The 22,735-nt window shown below is 37.9% G+C and overlaps 2 protein-coding genes across 5 annotated transcripts in view; one reads left to right on the top strand and one right to left on the bottom strand.

The window, feature by feature from the left end:
- Window positions 1-22,735, top strand: part of LOC111246191 (uncharacterized) — a 38,518-nt gene that overhangs the window by 5,945 nt on the left and 9,838 nt on the right. Inside the window, exons 1-3 of one of the 3 annotated variants that reach the window (XR_015323732.1) lie at window positions 5,970-6,116; window positions 7,450-7,531; window positions 15,198-15,467. The exons of 1 other annotated variant lie outside the window; for it this stretch is intronic. Coding sequence is in view for 1 of the 2 variants with exons in the window: in XM_022795399.2 (XP_022651134.1) it covers window positions 7,508-7,531 (24 nt within the window). In the remaining variant the exon portion in view is untranslated. Of the gene's footprint in view, window positions 1-5,969; window positions 6,117-7,449; window positions 7,532-15,197; window positions 15,468-22,735 lie in introns of those variants that run through there. One more of the 3 variants, XM_022795399.2, reaches the window with a different exon arrangement.
- LOC111246192 (DEP domain-containing protein 7-like) lies at window positions 56-13,749 on the bottom strand. 2 transcript variants are annotated; one of them, XM_086983608.1, is made up of 5 exons: window positions 13,636-13,749; window positions 11,816-11,951; window positions 5,542-5,672; window positions 4,475-5,249; window positions 56-4,007 (listed from the first exon to the last, which is right to left on the bottom strand). In XM_086983608.1, the coding sequence occupies exons 4-5, from the start codon at window positions 4,620-4,622 to the stop codon at window positions 3,976-3,978; spliced, it is 180 nt and encodes a 59-aa protein (XP_086839734.1). In that variant the 5' UTR covers window positions 4,623-5,249; window positions 5,542-5,672; window positions 11,816-11,951; window positions 13,636-13,749; the 3' UTR covers window positions 56-3,975. The 2 variants fall into 2 exon arrangements, with proteins under 2 accessions (XP_086839734.1, XP_086839733.1); XM_086983607.1 differs by lacking the exons at window positions 5,542-5,672; window positions 11,816-11,951; window positions 13,636-13,749 and having other exon boundaries at window positions 4,158-4,844.

Here is a 22,735-nt window from a genome sequence, read left to right on the forward strand (position 1 = left end):
CTACGACAAATGGTAAGCTAGTTTGATTATGCTATGTTTATTAGTGAATACAGGATTTATTACAAATTTTATTAAATATTTTTAAATAGGCCCTAATAGGCCGCTTGTTCATAATGTAGGCTATCTAATAAGGGCCGCTGGCCAGATTCTAGCTACAAAGTTCTGTGAGGCTTGTCCATATTCAACTGGATAATCAGGCCGCAGACTTTCACAAATAATGCATCTGCCACGTATTATGACCAATAGCAGAGCCGATTAATCGATAGGCGTCGCAATGTAAACCAACTTCTGGACCCGTTCCAATAGCGTCGTATTAGAGAATAATACCTACTAGATAAATCATATTTGTCTAGTATGGCATGTACGATTTATACGCCGCAGTATATATTCACAGATTGTAATACAATGTAATTAGACTAACTTTATTTTAATATAGAACTGGCGAAATATGTAAACTTAAAATGTGATTGTGTGTAGTTTGACAACCATCTATGAGTTGTTATGATTAACCCTTAACTTTTACGGACACCAATTCACTAACTTAGAATGAAGCAGAGATTCAGATTGTTAAGGTAGGACAGGGACAATTCCTGTATATTATCATAGACTAGATTATCAATATAGAACTCTGATTCCGCTTCAGTACATTCGAAATATATTTCCATTCAGATTTCAATCTCATTCGTGTAAAAGGTAACTTTAGCAAATAAGAAACCGTGCTGTAAGTCCAGCCATTACCTGAGTCATTTTCATACGCATTGAGCCCCTATGAACATCCGTCCTACCTACTATAATGTTGACAATTTTGAGAAAGATTTTAGCCGACCGATATATAATTAGCCCTGCTAACCTTTTGTATATATATAATTTTTCTGATACTGGGTTTAAAGCAGTCTAAATGTTGTACTTATTTTTTTCCCTACTAGAGCCTTACGAACATTGTATCCTCTAATATGAAAAATCTGCTTTCAGATTACTGCCAGAGGCCCTTTGTTGCTAAATGCAGTGATTATAAACTGTGGCTACCAACAGTTAGATAACGGTAGTTTTAAGATCATTTACTTTGCGCAGATAAACACAAACTGCAACATTATACTGTCTGTGTAATTTTCTTTAACTTTCTCTACACAGGGACCGCTCGGCGTGCAACATTCAGACTAGCGAAAAATGTCGCAGACTTATGAAAAATCAGCCAATAATGATACTATTGTATAGGAACTATGAGACTCTTTTTGGGCAGTTAATCTAAAATTGAATATTTTCAAAAATATTATACTGGGACACGTGGTCGATGCCGATCGATTTGCAAGAAACCGTAATAAGGACAAAGGTGAAAGGACATTCTAGCTAACTCGTTTTGGGTTGGGTCACTTTTTAAACGCCCTGTATTGCGCGCATAAACATATACGTTTAGAGATGTTCGGCCATAAGTACATCCAATCATTGCAATAACAGACGCTCCTGATCTCAAACTGCGACCGCCGTACTATTATATACAGAACAAATTTCCGGTATTATTCGTATCGCCATCGAAATGATTGTCCTACAGTATCCTTTTATTTGTTCCAATTGTCGAAACACTCGCACGATGTTTGCGGTGTCCTATTGTTATTAATATGTAAGCAAATCATAGGGGCAATAGGGCGAAGCTTAATTTCGAAAATCGATTCAGACATAGTCACCACAAAAATCATCAAAGCGTTTATTATTCGATAGATACTCTGGATTGGCGCATCTGTTACTGTCTTCAAACTGCCGCTAGAAATACCGGATCTCGTCGATTTACGAATAGAGACAGCGTAGGCTGAACATGTGAGGCGTTCTGGATTTAAGCAATTGTAAGTTCTGTCAGTCGTTTTGATAATAAAAGCATCGGTATTGCCATAATGGCGTACAATAGACAGTAGCGAAATCATGTAGGTTGGATAAACACACCGGTCATACCTAAAGATTGTAGCTATTATTAAAGTCACTGTGGACAAGCTATAGGGCTTTCAATTGCACTACGAAGAGGACACGCGCGACGTTGTGCAAAGCGAACTCTTGTCGAAGTTACCTATAAACCTATTAGACATGAGTGTTTTCAAATGTGCACGCTTTCGTCACGGTTTCAGGGGGGGGGTACCTTCTTGGCATCTCCTCATATTTAGGTATCTCGATTAGCAGGACATCTGTATATCGTTGTGATATAGAGGAAACAAACACCCTATATAGGCCCATTTTATCGCGTCGTGGAAACTTGCTACCATTGTATTTGTCATTTCCGGCTTTCGTATATGTATATTCCGGGATTTAACAGTTTTTTCATTTATACTACAGCAACCTACGATAAATAATTTTAGTTACAATTAGAACTAAATGCATAGCGTCTGTAAACAAGTCTTTGATATTTGCTGCCGGCTCGTGAGCGGCTTAATCGACGTTTCAGCGGTGCATGACTTTCTTATAGTCCGATCACGGCACGGGTTTGAGTACATTGCGGAACAGCGTATCAAGGGACCCCTTTTTAAGGGCCTAGTTGTTAACCGGCGATTGTTAACTAGGTAACTTGACGGTACGCATATTAAGAAATAGATCTACCGGGGAGCTTTTTTAACCATAGGCAGGTGATACGTGTATCTATTAACGGGCAACAAATATGGTTGAACTAAGTAAGGTCGACAGAATCTCTAGGACACAGCTAAATGAGTTTTCTTATTTTTGAGAATCAAATCACTGCTACCCAAATTCCCATGATATTTGTGCGAGGGCTATTGTTATTAACTTAACTTTCCATCTAGATCCTTGTTCGTACTATGGCTACGATTGAAAAACGAAATGCGACGAAATCGTTACGAGTAGTTAGCTATGATCACATTTTCTTATGTTCTTTGAATATTCACCGTATAAAGAAAGCGTATGCTGGTGGCATAAACGCCAAGCGATTTCGGTATATTTTGCCGGGCTCATACCGTTCGAGGGTTTCTGCTTAGTAAATTACAAAGCATTATGCATTGTAGGAATGACAGTTAGTCGTTGTTAAGTCCATTACCGCACTGATTGCCTAGTCTCTCTCTAATGTAGAGAAGGGGCACGGTCTTTATCCTGTTGAATACTGATTATCTTCCAACTTATCGCTTTCGTAAATAGGTGTATTTGTGTACAGTTTTATATACATGCGTTGATACCTGTACTATTTATACATTGGTATGAGATAGTTCTTCGATACGGAAAACCATTAAGCGACGTCTATAGAGACAATACGCTAGTTTTATACAGTCAAGGGTAAAATTGCATTGTACACAAGGTTCGATCGAATCGGCACGAGTAGTTGCGGGCTTCGTATAACCATTGTAATTGCGTTCACGGGTCGCGTCACGCAATTGATCGAAGTCCACAATGACGATCTGGATCTGCGTTAACATCATTGCGAGTACAAATCAAAATCGTTGGCCTCGCTTCTCTTCTCGTCAGGGGGGCGACGTCAGACTATCTTTTGACGCTCAGCTCTACACCACGCCTTCTCGTCATATATATGCATCAAAAACTGTGAAATGTATTATTGACTATGCTGCCAATTGGTCCAATACATTTCTGCTCTCTATTTTTATCCGCGCTTGAAGATGATCACAATGCTGATTTACACAATGCATGCACCTATTATCGACAGCATTGGAATATATCGCGAGGTCCTTTCGACGGGCCTGCCCCAATGTAAGTGTAATAGCCTTAGCTTCGTGTATAACGTATTGCAGAGACACTGTCCTTGAAACACGATGTTCGATGGCACGACGAGTGCCTATGCGCTGAAAGAGATCTGTCAACGTCCGGCACGTAACTGCCCAACTTTTTTGGCAGCCACTACTCATCAGTTCCCTACAGAATACAGCGCAGACGTGTCTTGTATGTATGCTCCTTTAAGAGTCCTATTTCTGTCAAATATTTTTGGTGCTTAACCTCTGGACCGATATCCTTTCCAAAGCTGTTTTGACCAAGTTAGTTGCATAGCCGAATGGGACAGGGGCAACCTGAAAGTAACGAATGAATAGTTTCAAGTTAGCTAAACAACTTTAGAACTTCACAGTGATATACATTTCCAGTAAGATTTACTGGACAACGAATAAAATTGACGTAGTATTATGGAAGTTATCTCCAATTCATCACATTAAGACACCTACTTTGTGTAGGCTTCCGTTGCGATTTTTGCGAATACGTCTGTTGCTTTTAAAGGCAGACGTAGTTGTTTTGAACATGAGAACGGGGGCAGTATTCTCGTTATTGAATGAATAGAGACACCGGTACGAATCCCGAAATGGTGCCTCTTGTTGTCCGCATACATTACTGATGAGTCTTTGTTCTACTAACTTCTGTAGTAGAAGTGTTACTTTCTCTCGCGTAATGGCCACCTTACAAATAGACTGATTGTCAGCTGAGCAGATCAAGACATCTCGATGCTGTTCAAGGTAGTTTATAGTCCAGGATACAGCTTCGTTACCTGCGAAACAGTTTTCGTAGATACGAAACCCCTTGCGACGTCGTCCAGTTGGCATTTCACTGCACACCGCTGACACAATCATATTCCATGTTCGAGTAGCTCGAAACTGCTCCATTTTATTCCGACCGTGTCCGTCGCCCTCAATCATTGTAGCATGAAAGTGGTCCTGCTTGGGAACGTATATTGTCCTCACAATTTAAACGTGTTTGTGGTAGACACTTGCTATAGCGGTCGTCAATGTCTTTGGACTCTGACTAGCTGCTAAGACAAGGCCGACGGCTGTAGATGTTCAAAGTGGGCCTCCTTGCCAGAAACTGAGGGAGAAGGTTCAGTGTACATCTTGCCTATAGTGGACTCACCGCCGCTAGTTCATGCTCGCGCCTAGCCATACAGGAACATAGCCTGCCTACGGCAGAACAGCCGACGCCGTCCCTTTACGGGGATCGAGCTAGAGGGCGGGAGAGACGGGACACACAAGTTGACCGAACGCACGCATACACAAAAATGGCTGTGCCGGTTACCTACTGCTACAGGATAAAGCCCATCTAGTTGGCAGATACCGTTTATGTAGGCGTGTAGAAATATGCAACAACTTTTTCTATCTAATGGAACCGAGGTAACAAATGGGTACTAAAAGTCATAGATATACTTACAAAACTTGTCTTACGATCGCTTCGACTGGAAATTAACTTACTTTTTATAGCTCCATGTCCAAGTAAAGCTGTTACGCACGTGTATTGGCTAAGTGATTTCGGTACTGAATTTTTCTGTAAAACTGAAAACGTTCGTTGTAATTCGGTTTTTCTATGGAAAGCTAGACGAGCCAGCTTTGGGCTGATTAAAATTGTAAATGCCATAATGTAACTATTCTACACAATAAAGTTCTTATTTTCGGTCGAGTGACTTACATAAGTATTTCGGTGCATAATATCTTCTAACGTCACCCACGAATATTTCCTTTTTCATTGTTCATTAATTAGATGTGGATATACCAGGGTTGTAGAACGGTAGTAAATGATTCGGTATCTCTGAAAGAAAATAATCTTGAAATCCTTCGTGTTGCTTACAATTGTCGTACTATTCTCCATTTCTTTCAGAAGTCCTTGCGGGGTTCTCGTTTGATTGTCACAAACTGCTCAGAATATATATCCGGGGTGCGCTTTTCCGGCTTATGGTCTTCTCAAAGAAGCACAGAAAACTGTAAAAAAAAAGTATACGAAAAGTGAAACAAACGCAAAAAAATTGTTGCGATTTGCTTAACAATTTTAGCTTTACTGCAAATGTTCAGTTTTGAAAAAAACGATAGAGATGGAGAGTTAGGGGCATGAGTGTCGTCTCTTGTTTATCTTTGAAAAATTGCGTTTAAGAGCTCGATATGAAGCAAACCGTTGGGGGGGGGGGGGGAGTCTTTTCTTCATTTAAGTGACCGGGCGTCTTTATCAAACTATTCTGATATATCAAAGAAAAAATACTGCTACAACCGTCCGACGTGTAGTTGTTGCAAACGCTGTACGAATTTTCGAGTTGAAAAAGTTGTGCCAAACGACGTTTCTGTGACAGGGTAAATATCAACAAAAAAACGAGTGTTTTTTTTAAGTGGGTTTGGACCGTTCACATAACGATATCTCACAATCGAACCTCGGTAAGTACGCCAGTCGACTACTGTTTTTCGGGTGGCTATGCATTTTATTCAGTGGTCTTATAAGTAAGCCTGAAGCTTTTTATTGCTAGGTTTTAATGTATTAATGATCTAAGACAATGTGGCAATGCAAACCAGATCAAACGGCAGGAAAAGTTTACATGTCGATGCCCAAACTAAATATACGGGTATAGATGAAAATGCCTTTCACAATGTGAATCATTGGCTGTTCAAAAAGATGACCAAGCCTTTCGTAAACATCTTAAACGTTGAAAATTATTGCGATATATTTATTTTAATATATTTCTTTAATCATTAATCTCGATGGAATGTTTGTACTCCTCTAATAGTAGATATATTTTCGGTTTCGGAAAAAGAACCACTTGGCGTGTTGTTCTACGTTCTGTTCTACATTCTTTGCTTTCGATTAACAAAGGATAAACAAAGGAAAACCGCTTTGTTTTATTTAACTTTTTAAGTTAGCATAGTTTTGTGTAACTGACAAAAAATGTGTAACGTTTATGTGATTGTCCTTGCCCCTGTCTGTAAAGCCATAGCTTCTTGAATGACACGATTGCCCTTGCTTGGTCGTAAACCCATTTGACGGGCCTACACGTTCCACAGACGATGCTTATTGAATCTTATGGGAAAAATTCAAAGAACGCTTATAGGAAATCCCGATCGTAGCAAAATCCTAAGGCCTAAAATGACTAAACGCTTAATGTAACATTTTCAAATGGTAATAATCAAGTGGGAATGATGCTGTAACTAAAATCTATCCAAGGTGCCGTAATATTTTGATGTAACATATGAATGTTTGTTTAGAAAAAAACACACACAAATATCAGTTACGAAATATAGCATATTGTTTAGTAGAAATTTTAAAGCGTGGATATGTTCATTACTTACATTTATTTAAATGGCCCACTTGTTTAAAATGACCGGCTCTCTTACCTACTGGGCGACTCAGGATATCCTTTTATTTAACCTAAGTTTGTAGTTGTCAACGTCTGCAGGATTGTAAATCATTATTGTAAGTGCCTTGTTTGTGTCTGTGCTCGCATTATCGGCACATGATCTTCGAAAGAAGAAAATACGCACATTTATTAGCAATCATAGAGTGTATATTGTTTTTTTACCGTCAAAGAATAGACACTCATTCGTGGTCAAAAGGATTTCAACGGACATCTGTCCGCGACGTCAAGCCTCGTAAGGCCCTTTAAGATGCATTGGGTGCTCTTCTGAAAACGATAGGAGTATGTAGAGCTATCACCAGGTGGTTGCCCTTCAATAACAAATGTTTGGGTTATAAAATGTTTTTATCTGCGGTTATAAGAAAAAGGACGCCAGTGTGAGTCGGGCCGGCGGTGCGGAGAACTCGCAAATCTCGAGAAATGCCATCTTTCAAAGGAGCACAGGTAAAAAAAAAGCAACGAAAGTAATCGATAGATTTTATTCAATAGTATTTCATATATTTCGGCTGTCTATACAAGCTTCAGAACTTTATACCACCTCACTGTGGCTAAAAGTAGAAAAACGTGGCTTGCGAAATCTCGATAGAAAATACCGACTTAGAACATGTAGCCGTTGATTTGTATTTCCTTAGTAGGTCCCTCACTCCCTGAGCATATTCACGAGTGTTTTGTAAAATCTACAGTCTGCAGCCTTAGGCAAACAATAAGCTGCTTTCGGCAAGGTCAAAATTTATGTCTCAGATCAGACCGACCCTCGTAGACAAGTCCAAAAGCGTAAGTGAAATATATGACTTGAAAAATAATTTGCGTATTTGGCTTACTTAGAATTGGTTCGCTTTTAAACAGGTTGAATGTAGAATATGGCAAATGATACAAAGAGGGAGCATTGCACGAACGGTACAAATTCTAAAACGAATAACATGGAATACATCTTGATGAATTTCTGGCAGTTAGAAAGGCCGTCCCACCTTAATTCGATAGTAGGTTTGTTCCCATTGTATGCTCAGTAGAAAAAAAACGCGCAATCCACCCGAAAATTCTCCAAATGTTGGCAAAGTAGATATTTAACGTTACCTGATGTAATTGCCATTTTGTATAGATACATAACTTGTAGCAAAAAAAACTTCAGAATCGCTCATATTCTTCCTTCCGCATCATCATAAAAAAATAAAAACACTGAATAAGAACCATGTCCAAATAGACGTTTGTCGCCCAAAGACAGTGGGAACAAGCAATTCTCAGCACCGCTCCACAATTTGGCATTCTGTGTTTTGATTCACCGTAAGCACTGTGAGGCGACACTGAAAAAGACACGTATCGTATATTGAAAACCAGTTTTTTCCTAAACACACGTAGGAATGTCATAACTAACAGACTTGAACTTTCAGCTGCCTAGATTGATAATAGTCATATTTTTAGGTTATATGTTTATAAATCCTTTTTTCTGAAGATGCCTCTAGAAAAATGCCTCTTTACACAAGTTTAGCTTAGGGATTCGCATTTGTGGCCACCTTTTTTTATGAATTTTGGTCACTTTAGTGGTTCACTAGTAAGCCGTCAGCTTTGAGGTGCTGGCACCGGTTATTTGTTCTCATATAATTTTTAAGGATAGTGCCTACTTGACTTAGCTCTCACATAGAATAGACCAGCTGTTTGCCTAGAAGAAACTAATTCGACTGATAGACGTTGGTCACTTTACAAAAAAATCCTCTAGGGAATTGCCGAAATAAGAAAACCATTCTGAAAATAACTGAGCTTTTTTTTCTAGGGAAGGATAGAGTCTTGCTCATAGATAATACTAAATATATGTATGGGTCTAAGGAGAATGCATTAAAGACATTTTTAGTCGATAAATATAGATCATTGAATAAAAGCACAAAAAAATATTTCATTGGCCAGTACAAGCTCGGCTAGGTATGTCGTCTTAGCAGATAAACTGCACAAAGTTGGTTACTCTTCGTACAAATTTGCTCTATGCACCGTAACGAAAGTTACGGATGCAATCAACAGTAAAAAAGGGTTAGACAGTCAATAGAGCCAACCGCTTCGAGAAAGATAGAACGTGAAGGTTATTTTTTCGGCAATGCGTGTCAGTGAGATTCGAAGTATAAACATGAACTTTTTCTTAATGAAAGTAAGATGTCAGAACGTTACAGGCGTGCTTTGGGTTCGCAGCGACCTTGTGTCATTTATGCAAATGGGGAAGCCGCATTTGTCCTATAAAATTTTTTTATCGTTTGTAAGGCTGCTATTGCAATAGAAAAACATTGTGAAGATTTTAACGGGCAGCTGGCTGTTGTATCTGATAGAACGAGTCGCTACGAGATATAATAGAACTGATGTAAATGCTTTTTTTTTTTTATAAATATGGCGCGCCTATAGAAAATGTATGCTTGAAATGCTATATAATTTTATGGACATACGTTGTGGAACCTAAAGAAAAATGTCACTGAGTTATGACTTAATAACAGTGTACGATCAGTCACCAATTTTACGTATGCCTCTTAGCAGAGCTCTTAAAATTTTTTTATTAAGTTTGTTATATGAAGCGAATTAATTGGCCATATATGCAATATAGCCCCTTTTAAGAGGCGATTCTCGGCTGTTGAGATTTCACAATAGCAGGCAATAGAGTGACAAGAACGTGAGGTGCAAATAACGAAGAGATTACTTATTCTTTTTAGGATAGTCCTTGTAGAATGCAGAGATTAATGTAATAATATTGAACACATGTGCAGACAGCAATGTTCAGTATCCCGTTCGCTTTGGAAAGTTCACAGCTCAAAAATTTATGATCTTATCGTGACGTTTTTCGGTCGAAAGAGATGTTTTCTTACCATTCAACTATGGTACTCGGAGTTTTCGTTGTCCTTAAAGCAGGCCATCCAAATCGTACTAATTCTGCTCCTTTTTTTTTTTATGACCCAGGTCAGCCGATGACCGTAAATCTTTACTTGGTTCTATTTTGTTCGTGCGACGACAGGTGGAAACGGGACGCCCGTTATATTCGAACCTCTCCTAGCCCCTACATACGTAGCTGCCCCCCTTAAACCAAATTCTGCTAAACCGAGTCACAGGTAGGATTTTGTTTGTTCCACAATACCGGTCATCTTGCGTAGAGACGATTTCGTAGAACGTACGAGGCCCGTGAAATCTCGCCACTCACTGTCCAAGATTTTCTTGATGGCCAAAGTCGATTGTACGATGCTACACGACAAGTGAAGGTTCGTCGTACAGGCTAACTACTTTTAAGAAAGGCATCTCCGCACGTACTGATTGCACGTGAAAACGATTATCGAGAGTTATTGGCTTTGGCGACTCTCAGATTTTAAATATAGTGCTACACAATACTAATGAATGATCATTTTATAGCGTTCTCAATTGAGGCGCAGGGTATTTTCATGTCCATCGGTAGACGACTTTCAGAATGGTGTTGTATGGTGTCCACTATATTTTGATTTTATTTGACGCTGTTTATGTCAATATCTAGATATGGATCACGAAAACTGGCTTCGCTATATGACATTGCTTAGTAAAGAACTGCATGAGGTAATACATGGGTCAAGCTCGTCTAAACTGCAGACTGCCAAAGGCCGAATCACTGAATGTTGCGTGTAAAAAACGGGGGCATAATGATAAATGGTGGTGATGTCGATGGTAAAACAGTGGCAAAGTGTTGCAATAAAAATTTGAATTGATAATCTTTCGTCGCAGCTGTTAAGGTCAGGAAATGGGTACTGCAATAACTGCAATGAATTTACTCGTCAACGTGTTCCTAATTTTTAGTTTCTCCATTTACTGTTCATAGTATTATTGATTATGATTTCAAATTATGGCGGCAGCACGACAGGACCCATACAGTGTTCAGGTCTTCAAGCGGCTTGAAGGGGCAACATCTTGTATGAAATTAGAACTCGTTGTACTAGGCCCGAGTGAGCGAAAAAGAAAAGGCGGCCTAAAAAGGTACCTATTGTCCCCCTAACAGCTCGTAGTTAACGGTCACATTATCAAAAACAGATGGAATGAAAAATAACAAATAATATGTGGGCTAATAGGCTTGTGAGCATAACGTTTTTAGCGGACGGCAATAAATTTGGTGTCCGCATGTTGGCTTCGTTAGAGTTGTTTACAATGGACAACTATCAACTCGAATTTCTAATAAGCTAAACGGCCACTATTTTATAATAATCGATACTCGACTGGCCGTAATCGGCAACAATGTCGATTATATCATAATGAAGTGTAAATATAAATGTCATTAAGCTTCTTTCAGCCATAAGCGACGTTGAAGCCAGCTTTCTTATTTAGGCCCTAGAAGCGAACATATTTATACTCGGTTCCCTTGTTTAGGCGTAGATCTCCCAGTTCACTGTACACCTTTCGTTTTATTGAAATGATTTTCATATTCCAGAATGCTCAATAGTACCGCTGAAGTGTTATAGCTGGGACTATATAAAAACGACAACAAACCAACCGCAATTTTACTATTGAAAAATCTTGTTATTCAACTTCCTCTTTGTTATTACTGTTTTTCGTACTGCTGCGTAAGGGTTTATTTCACTCATTGTTGTTATTATTATTATTATACCATTAGATTATATAATCTAACATGTATACACATATATATATCTATCTCGCCAGGTAACCGTTATTCGTAGATCCTACACGCTACCTAGATGTGGAAACGCAAATATTCTGTATAATATAAAAAGTTCATGTTTTGCCTACCTTCACAAGCATAGATGCGGCCAGCTAAAGTAGTATTTTCATTAATAAATAGACGACACGCGGCGATATTGGGTTAGATGTATATAAATGAGACAGGCGTCAAGGCAGTCCCGTACGTATCCAAAGTAATGAGTAACTTAAAAGCAAAACGACAAAATAACTTTTCTATTATACACTCAACAACAAAATGGTATTTACCGTCGCTAAACATCATTACCAATAACTACCAGAATTTAGCTGAAAACCGTTACTAAACTGCATTCTGGTTAAACGTTTATCTTGAAGACAAATACAAAAAGTATTAATATCCCATCATTTTTACACGTTTTTATATCTTAACTCTTTGTATAGAGGTAAATCGGACTTCCCATGTTTTCAAAGACGACAACTTGTTAATTAACATGCAGCAGGTCCGGTCGGCACTCTCTACAGAGCCAAACTTTGAATTTTTTTTAATGTAGTATTTTTCCTGATACATAATGCAGGGGGGGGGGGGGGAGATTTTTGACTCTGCGAATCGGTGAGGATAGCGCTCTTTTACGACAACCTTTCACCTACAGCAAAAACCTAAAACGCTCCTTTTTTAAAAATATTCTCAGTCTGTGCTAAATGTGAACCTGGTAATGTTTAGATTATATGTATGAATAATATGAATGATCGTCTGGCATGGGCCTTTCCTGCTTTATAAAAAAAAATCGTTCAACAGGTACTACCTAAGCCGTACGACTAACAGGCCAATGTGTTGTTGTGGAAAGGAGGCGCCGACAAGATCTGTCACGATCTGCAATCTCTTGGCCTGAATATGTTTGCGGTGAGCGACTTTTAGCTGCCCGCGTTGTCCTAGTGGCATAAGTTATAGTTATAAAAAGAGAATCTGCCCCGGGTGACTAACCAGGACACGTCTTTCCAGCAACGATCAACTATAATCAGTAGCGAAGGTACAATTTTACTTGCTACGGAGAATGCTGACAACAAGAGTGCTGACGATAGCCTGTGCATATATATATATACATAGAGAGAGAGAGGGGGAGAGAGAGAGAGAGAACAAAACGTCGCAGTGTGCTCTGCGCACCGGTGTCGTCCCGGTGTGCCCTATTGAACACGGTGAGTTTGGCGACGGGTGAAGCAAATCTGATTCTTAAGAAGGCGCTCAGCCGCCCCATTTGACTTGGAGAAGCTATAGCAGCTACTTCATAGACCCGCCACTGAGGCGTTGTCTGCAGTATCGTCTACAGCTACTGTTGCTGCAATAGGCAGAGGTAATGTATTGAGGTTAATAGGTCGAAAAGTTTGCGATTATTAGGCATAGGCGTAATCTTGTCTACACCAACGAAAAAAAAAAACAAATCAGTCCGAAAATCAATGAAAATACTCTACCGTATGCTTTACAAGAACGATTGTTTCAGTCATTTCCTTTTGTATTGTTAATCTGAATTTATTATGATGTGTAGACGTTGAACCCGTGGGAATTTCTTCGTTCCTACGAAGGTTTAAAATAAATTGGGCACACTAAACATGTTACAAATGACTTTAACACAAGGAGAAGTAAGCAAAGCACGATACCATATGCTTGCTTCAAAGTCTATTTTGGGCATTGAGCTCAACGAATATATGCATATACTCAAGCAAAAGCTTAATTTTAATTCCAATAAAACCAGTTAGCCCTATAGACGTAGAATTTAGATAGCCACAAATATCTAACTAAAGTTATGCACTTGAAAAACGACTTAATTTAGATGTAGCGGCAATAAAATGTCAGAATCGTCGAAATAATATAAAATTAATCAAGGTGAAAGGAAACACTTAACATATGTCCTTACCATGATTTAATAAAAAGCTGGCTCAAATCTGCAAGGCTGTCCTTTATATCCTAAGCACCTGTGGACCCAAGTATTACACGTCAGCCGAGATTTCCCCGCCTACCGAACAATTAAACGAATAGATATCGCTTGTAATTCTGGCTGGTAGTAAACGTAGTAGATGTAGTAAATGTCGTAGTACGTTTCAGACTATACACACTTCTGATATACGATTAGGTCGCCGGATGGAAAAAATACTTGCCAATCCCACGCACATCGTATCTATAAATAAAAGATTTATGGTCGAACTGGATACTTTGCAGGCACAAGTTCCAAAAGAATGTAGTCTGGATGTTCGTGTAGTGTCAAATATAAACCTGGTTAGTCGGTGTAGCACTTGTGTTATATAGCTCTCCAAACGACAGGGTCGGGTACGACAATTTATGATCTGAGGACCTTTTTCCTTTTTGCAGTTTGTGGGTCACCAGTGAGCCCAGTGTAACGCCCAATGAAATGCCCTAGGTACGTTTGGAGTACATCCAAGCCCTATACAACAGTGATCTAAGTGGCTTTTGACGCGAATCAAAGTAGCCTCGTTCCTGTTTAGGGCAAAAGCTTCACTTTACGAGTATTTTATATCCTTTTATTATGAACATGATTATTGCTTTCTTGTCACTATAACGACTTGAAAACGTTGTCAGTGTTTTTGTTGAGACGCTCCAGTTCTCGTGATTACTGTTTTAAGTTCCTTCTAATGAACCTCATTTATTTTAATACCAAATGTAAGTAAGAAACAGGGCAGATGTTAATGGCTACAACAGTTACTAGCTGAAAAAGCTTATAACACGATCAGCTAATCTCTCAGTCTTTAGGATAGCTAAATATTTTGCGGCTCCTCTTCTGCACAGATCCGCAAGATCGTAGATCCGCGGATTAAGCGACACGTCATTATAGTTTCGCTTTGATTGAAATAGCAAGTTGTTAGCAAGAACTTCTGTCAATTGATTTTTCCTATCTTTTCTAGAAGGCTGGCCACTTCACACGGACAACGGCAGCTTTTATTTAGATGTATTCAAATTAAATGCACCGGATACGCTCGGTTGTTGGTTTGTTCTTGAGTCGAATGGTTACCAAAGCAGAGCCTCGAATACGTGCAGATACAAATTGAGACACATAGTAGTCAAATTGTAAAGCTTCGCTCTACCGAGAAGAACTAAGCATAAATCCTAATTTTTATTCAACGCATGTTTATATCGGTTTTAAATGACGGGTAAAAAAAATAGGTGAGAATAGAAGAGACAGGACAAGTGTTGATTTTTATGAAGAAATATAAAGTGTAAGCTTTATCAACCTACTGTCGTTGTTCTTGTTATTATTATTTTCATTCACATCTGCAGACTGTATAAACGATATAGCGAAACACGTAACGTGCCTTTTTGTGGTTTCCTCTTCGTTTAATTAGGATCACAACAGGTTAGACTTCACAGTTATTCCACAACTTGGAATATACTTAACGAACATTATTAATAAATAGACCATTAATTAAATGGCGCATTGCTATGCGTTCCGGTTTCTCATAATAGGCACGAGAAGATCTTCGGACGGAAGAAGACGGAAAGAACCACCCAATAAGAACGATACATCAATTATGCTTCAACCTATATCGCTCGCATGTATGAATCAGTTCAGTAACAGGGGCTTAGTTCTCGTAAAGTACACACAAATCACTCAGCTGATGCGAAATATATATGTGTGTATATACACACACACACACACACACCAAACGAAACAAACCAATGTCTGTTAAAACGAATAAACAAAAAGGGGAAGAGAGTCTTGGTTTTTTTTTTATATCACCCTATTCACTATCTCAGAGAATCGCCAGTCCCTGGATTAAACATAACTATTCACGCCAAGACAAGAATCATATATAGGGCAAGAAAAACAGCATCTCTTATTTGGATAGAGCCCATTTCAGGAAACGCAGTAGATATTATGTAGTTATTTCCAAAACCTACTGGAACGTTTTATTGTTTTCCCATTGTGAGTAAAGGCAAACAAAGACAGCTCCAGGGTTTTGAGCGAACTCAAGATAAATGGTCAAGTAAATGGTATACGAACCTCACACAATACTGCGTACAAGACTTATCTGTATTAAAAAAACGTCTTCCGAAAACCGTCTTAGGCTTTAGATTGTGTTTGCATCTACGGTGTTTTATGGACCTTAGTTTTTTCGTTACATATGCGATTAGAGGATGGTGTGGGCCATAATCTGCTATAGTAAAGTCTGACATTTTCGGCTACAATAAAGGATATAAGAAACGAAATATAAAAAAATATATCTATATCTATATTTACAAGTCTGGGTTTAGGTTGGCGGTTATGAAAATTTAAAAATGCTATTGCAAGTCAGTCAAAGTCAGCCTGTCTCGTGGACCTGCGAAAAAATGGATTAAATCCGATCATACTGTCTGATCGGCTAGCACTAAACATGCACGGAACGTATTTGCTCTATCGAGGCACTCCATTTCTAATGAATAGCCGTAAATTTGCTTACTCGTTTACCTAAACTTAATAATACGTTGATATAGCAATGTTGAGAACGACCAATTCTTCGTTTGATTAAATCGGAGGTAAGAAGCAGTCTTGCTAGGAGTTGCCAACAAGTAGTAAAAGCGTCTAAAACACTCGTCTTAAAAATAAACACAGCCACATTAGCTGGTTGCGTAACTTCGATATTAATAAAATTACGTTTTTAAAAAAGCTAAATTCTGGTATATACCTATTCCAAATAAGCTAACCAAAATCTAGTGACATAAAAACAAAATAAACTTGACTACTATGTAAATATAAAACCCGAGGTTTAAGATAGCAAAATCGAGGGCTTCTTTCAACGTATAAAGGGGAGCGCGGTCCCTATCGAAGACCCCTATCGAATTTTATTTTTCGTTTGCTTGCAATGGGCCACCTATCTAACTGTTTGCTTACTGCTTATCTAACATTTAAACTTGTAACAAGGCTGAACTATAATTAGCATTCCTAACGGTGTTCGGAGTTTCTCAGGATCGTTAAAAAATAGCTAAGTACCATTGGCCACAAAACCTATTTAGGACGCACTGTTTCTGCATGTCTATTACCTAGATAATACGCATTCTCTTCCTTTACTAATTTTTTTTTCTCAAAAACGGGTTTTATATAACAAACAATGTGCCAATTATCTGCCCAGTAGTATTTTTTGACACCATATTGCGATAGGGCTCCATAATTTGTACGTATACGTTTATTTATATGTTCAATTTATACATTATACGTATATTACTAGATTGAATACATTACGCTTGTTATTATACGACGAAGAATAAATTCAAATACCTGCTGAAAAACGTTCTCGTTAAAAACCGATATTTTTCTATTTTAATTTCAAATGTCTGCATAAAATGTCAATCATGACTGCCAATAAATAGGTTATATTATTATAGGTTAATTACCTAATGGGTATACGCACACATATAGATCGATTGATAAAGATTTGCTACGTTAAGTGGAGCAACCTTAATTCAAATGAGGCGAAAACCTACCCTGTATATTCTTACCATGACTCTCAGTGGGCATACATTAATATACATTAACGACATGTCGTATGCTTGTATTACCATCATATTTAGTGAAGATCAGTGATCTCAATAGAAGCATAAAGTCTTCTTAATTTCAATGAAAAAAAAACTCAAGTGAATGTTTCTATTCACTTTACTGAACCGAGAATATACATGTTACGTAAATTATATGACAAAACCACTACTATCCATAACGTTTCTAGCGAATCAGTGTTTAAAGAACTTTTATTAAACGCGATCTGCTCAAGGAGCCTTCGCAAAGCGGTAACTTGGCACACAGTAGGTCTTTGCAACTTAATGTACATTTTAGGCTCACGTAATCTGAACGAAAAATGGGGCGCGCCGTTCGCTATCAAGCAGCTAAATCGGGCGCAGAATGTTATTTTATGAATAAATATGATCTTTGATTTCGACAGAAGATTATATTAACCAGTTCGTTTCTATTGGACTATAAGTTCTTCTGCCATATACGATATAAATGATTATTGTTGTTAAGTCCTTCAATATTTCTGTTTCTGCAGATGCTTAGGGTTTAGCCAATTCCAAAAAAGTGAAGAGCTGGCGCATCAGACGAAGGAAACACTATTAGACCGTATTTTTTTTTTTTGTTACGAGCATAGTCTTTCTATTGGGTGGTTTCCGGTGAATTGACACATCAAAACATTTTACCTCTTTAAATCTACCGCCGTATAAAATCTTCGTAAACTAGTTCCAGTTTGTAGAGTATATGTTTTAATCTACTGTGGACCATGAGTTATTGTGGCCTTCTAGTCCAGCCATTTAGAATGACCGCCTTGAAAAAGGACCATCAAGAAGACTTGGAAAGTTAGCGAAACGCCTTGTAGCAATAAATATTAATTACCATTTATAGCTGTTAATATCGACAGCTGAAAGCAGAAGAGCAGATAGAATCTACCATGTGTTAATTATAACATGGGTTATGGAATAATAGGTTGCATTCGTAGAAATCGAAAAAAAAAAACCTCATCCATCATTAAGACAACATATAATTTCCAAATCAATTGATATAACAGATAATTATACGTTAGATACATAGTGCTCAAATAATGTATTCGTTGACCTAGCTTAATTATTCAGAATGAGTCATAATAATCACTGTATCTAGTAAAAGTTACAATAAATATTGTATGCTGAATCGTAAGTTGAGTCTTGTATCTGATTTAATAGGGATTGATTCCAGTAGTAGAACATGAAGGAAAATAGGCTTGCGGTCCTGCACTCTCCTAAGGATACCTATCGAGTCTCCTGGGGGTACCGATATAACGTTGTTAGCATTCACATGTAACGAATTCGCTTGTGATCTCTGCCATTGATCTGTTCACTGTACTAATTCTGCTCGTCTTATAACTGAGATACTGCGACCGTTTTTTTCTTAATTGCTAATTAGAATTCACTCTCGAAATTTACATGTATATAAAGATTGCATATCTTATAAAACAATTACTGTTCATATAGATCGATCTTATCGATCGCATATTATCTTAAATTGCTACTCATTTATCATTTAGTAAATATAATTACTTAATGTAACGAGTAGGACATGATTATGATTTGGCCTTTTTCAATTTTTCAGACAGTGGTAAAGTTAAGCAAACAAACTACTTTTCAACCAGCTAAGAGCGCATACATCAACACAGTTAGATTTTCTAAAAACTGTTTCACTTTTCAAATTTTTACCAGTTTTTCTCTCTGGTACCACACAACCATGCTTGCCAATAAATCTCTTAATTCTAAGACAAAGTTTTTTTTTATAGATGAAAATATATAAAATATCACAACTGACCACGCTAATTTTATCAATGAATACAAAAAAAGATTTCAAGGTAAAGATTATTTGCAAAGATTGAAAAATATCTTACACTTCTAATTTCTTTTGATAGTCTGCTAGAAATTGCCTGTGAAAATGAGTGTAGTATTGTCACTTGCTAGTAGAGTAACGGCAAAAAGGATACAAATAAGGTGCTACGTATTTTTTGGCTAAGCACGACAGGAATTATCCATCGTGGCCATATCCGACATTCCTCAAGATTGCTTAAGTATCTAAAAAAGCGAACGTTTCCCAGGTCATCAGAGAAAATGTAAACTATTAAAAAAAAAAAAAAAAAAAAAGGCTTCTTTGATTAAGAAGACATAAGTGAGCTAAACGAAAACCATATTAAGTTATTTGCGCATTTATCACAAATTATAACGGTTGATCTAAAGTTTGAGATGTATCTTTCTGGATTCGTCCAGGGCCTGCGCACCAAGTTCCCTTGTACGAACAGATACGACTGTTCTAATAAATTGCTGGACTCTGTCATGCAGCGCGCCAAGAACAAAAACCACAGCTGTACCGCTTCGGTTTTCTTTTTGACATAAAAATGTGGAACTCGTGGTAATGTCTTTTGCTAGGCTATATACGAAATTAGACATAAAAGGACATATCTATGCTGTCCTTAATACACGTGCTTTTTTAAGGCGGCGCTCTGAGCAACAGTTGCTTTCCAATAGCTCCAAGTAGAAACAGCGTATGATGATAATGTAGGGAACGATTCGTTCAAAACGAAGTAAATAATCAAGCTTCTATATATAGAATGATAGCTCCACATGTCATATATATATATATATATATATATATATATATATATATATATATATATATATAGTGAATGTGCGAAACAATACAAGCCAGCTTCTAAAGATTTATTACTTTTTAAACTAAAACCTTCCGCAAGTAAGAGTTAGCAAGAATACAAAATGTGGGAAAGACTTAGAATGAAGTTTCCACAACTGAAATATCTCTGTTACACTTCGCGTATTGAAGTTGAACTCTAAAGCATTGTTGTATTATGCTTAACGAAGGCTTGAGAAAAACTCGTTTATGAGTGGCAATCATGAGCTAGTAGTATTCCCGGCTTGTGGTCTTTTTCGTGGCCAAGTTCAGAGTGAATCAGAATCCTTAGCGTCGGTGCTCAGTATGTCGTTTCCTTTGCATTTCCTGCTATACCTCTGCACTGTCACCGCTAGTCAGGCGACCGGCCACTAATGACATTATGTTGAATAAAAGAACAAAATAGCCGTATTATGCCTGTTAATGATGGCGGATGTTCATGGGCACAGGCGTGCTTCAATTCATAGCAGCGTCCACTCTCCTAGTGGATGTACAAGGTGTATTAAATATATTCTACAATCATTTTATAATTTTCGCAGTTCCGAGAATGGCTATGGTCCAGCGGAGAAATTCAAATCGTTATTTATTATCCGGATGCTTTTCGATGCGATCGATGAAATGTTTAGGTAATAGTAAAAAGTAGGAAGCTTCAGGTGGAATCGTTTCCTATTTATTTCAACTAAGTATATTCTAAATATCTATCATCTTCCTTCTCAGGTAATGATTTTACTTTTACGTCATCCACACAATGCTACGAATTTCATAATATAATCACTCGACTAACACCCACGTACGTGGAATTTAGCTATAGTTTTCACTCATTGTTCCACCTAGAGGAACAACATTGTCTCAAATGATTATCCTGATGAGCAGTTGAAAGTCTGTTAAATTACAAATAAACATTCGTCGGCTCGGTGCGTTATATTTTTCTAAATGGATTGGCACCTTTACTGTTGTGCAGTTGTTACCGATACATTTTTACAAAACGTCCTCAGCTATTTCTCCTCGGTACACGTTGCTATCCGTCTAAACGGTAAATTGTCGAAAATAATCTTAGCTTCTACCGCTTAATGAGTTGCTAAAGAACAAGGCTCGACGCAATGAACTTTTTTTAAGTTTACGTAACTCAATCATCGTACCATACTTAATAATATCTAAACCCATTCACTATATTTCGTTCAACGGATGCGCGGGTTTGTTGGAACGTACTCAGTCAAACATCACGCAGCTTCGAAGGTTCGAGCGGAAGCTAATATACACGAAGATCGAGTGGACCGCACGACGTAAACTGAGAACAAAAACACGTCTTCCTCGTGCTGTTGATTCGATAGCTATTTCTACCTGTCTGTCTAAACAGAGCTTGCACACAAATAACATTTTGTAAATTTAATTTCAACTACGGGGATAGTGCGGCTCGAGATGTGGTACAATGCATCATGAATCGATTTACCGCTCATTCATACTTGGTGGGTTCGTACTGTTGCGTTTCCACACGTGCCAAAACGGCAAAAAACAACTATAATAATTGAAACTCTTAACGTACAGAGCTTTTATGTTGACGTTATCAAGAACTTGAACAGATTGCATAACATGCTATTGAATTACTGTGATCACGTTAAATATTGATGCAGTCTAATGTGGAGTCCTGTGTGTCCTTAATGATCGATATACTGCCTTAGGTATTAACTATTCAGGTGTTTAGCTGAATCCATGCAGAAGCACACGTTCATGCACATACGCATCGTGTTCATATTTACTTTTTGCATGAATGAGCAGTCAAGGAGCCGAGACACACCATACTATTGGTAACGTTTCGCTTTGCTACACGTCCCCTGTGTCAATGCAGGTGTTTTCTAATATAGTAATAAGAATTCTCCTCAGGCTATAGAACTTCCAGGGACGAGTTGATATCGTTCCATCACCAGGTTAGCTTTTCCTTAATCAAATCAAGAAAAAATAACTTGTTTCCTCGAAAGCCTATTAAATAAAGGGTGAGCTAAAAACCAAGCATTTTCTACTGAGCAAAGATTATCATTTATTTATCACCGAAATCAAACTTCATTTAGTTCTGGCCCTATTATTATTATAGCATTAAGCTATTAATATCTTGCCCTACCGGACCGGAAGTAACATGAAAGCTAGGACGCTTTTGTTGTTTCGTTTATAACGTTTTAACGCATATATATACGTATCCATATAGGCATATGTATACATGAGGTTTATATTAACCTAAGGCTCATATTCAGCCCATATTAATTTCGATAAAGAAGGATGAAGATTTTAATCATGTATATGTACAGCTAAGTATAAGCAATACACTGCTCTCGAGAACCTGTTTTATGAAGGGTTGAAGTAGACGTGTCGGCGCGAACCTAAGGATAAGTGACTGCGAAAAGAACTGCTTCTAACCGCCAAATTAGCAATTCTCTATAATGTATAGGATCATTCTAGATATTTACCAAGCTAAAGATCTTCGAAGAACCTCACTGTACCGGTTATGTATTTCCTTGTGCAACTCCTGTTTAAACTGCCCGCTCACGTTTAGCCTGTGCGTCCTCTTCAAATACATAGAAAGATACCATATCCGACAAAAGAAATCCATTACTTAACGTGTAGGCTACTCGTTACCAATTGCTCGAATCATTCGAGAAAGTTGTTTACTGTAGAATTCTCTTACCATATATTACATAACAATCAAGTTCTTGGTTAACGGCATGTTTTCCTTATCACTTAATATATTATACTGAGTCATGTGTTTCAAGGTGCAGCTTCATTAAATCGTAGATTTTGGCCGCCCACACTACTGCCGGCTCTATTGGTCCGCCACCGACCAGCT

This window comes from Varroa destructor, unplaced genomic scaffold, assembly GCF_002443255.2.
Source record: "Varroa destructor unplaced genomic scaffold, Vdes_3.0 BEIS01000003.1, whole genome shotgun sequence".
NCBI classification, from domain to species: Eukaryota; Metazoa; Arthropoda; class Arachnida; order Mesostigmata; family Varroidae; genus Varroa; species Varroa destructor.

Coding starts and splice junctions, on each gene's coding strand:
- LOC111246192 (XM_086983607.1), bottom strand. CDS start 4,622: ATGATTGAGGGCGACGGACACGGTCGGAATAAAATGGAGCAGTTTCGA. Junction 4,008..4,157: donor GCAACGGAAGCCTACACAAA/GTAGGTGTCTTA, acceptor CGTTACTTTCAG/GTTGCCCCTGTCCCATTCGG.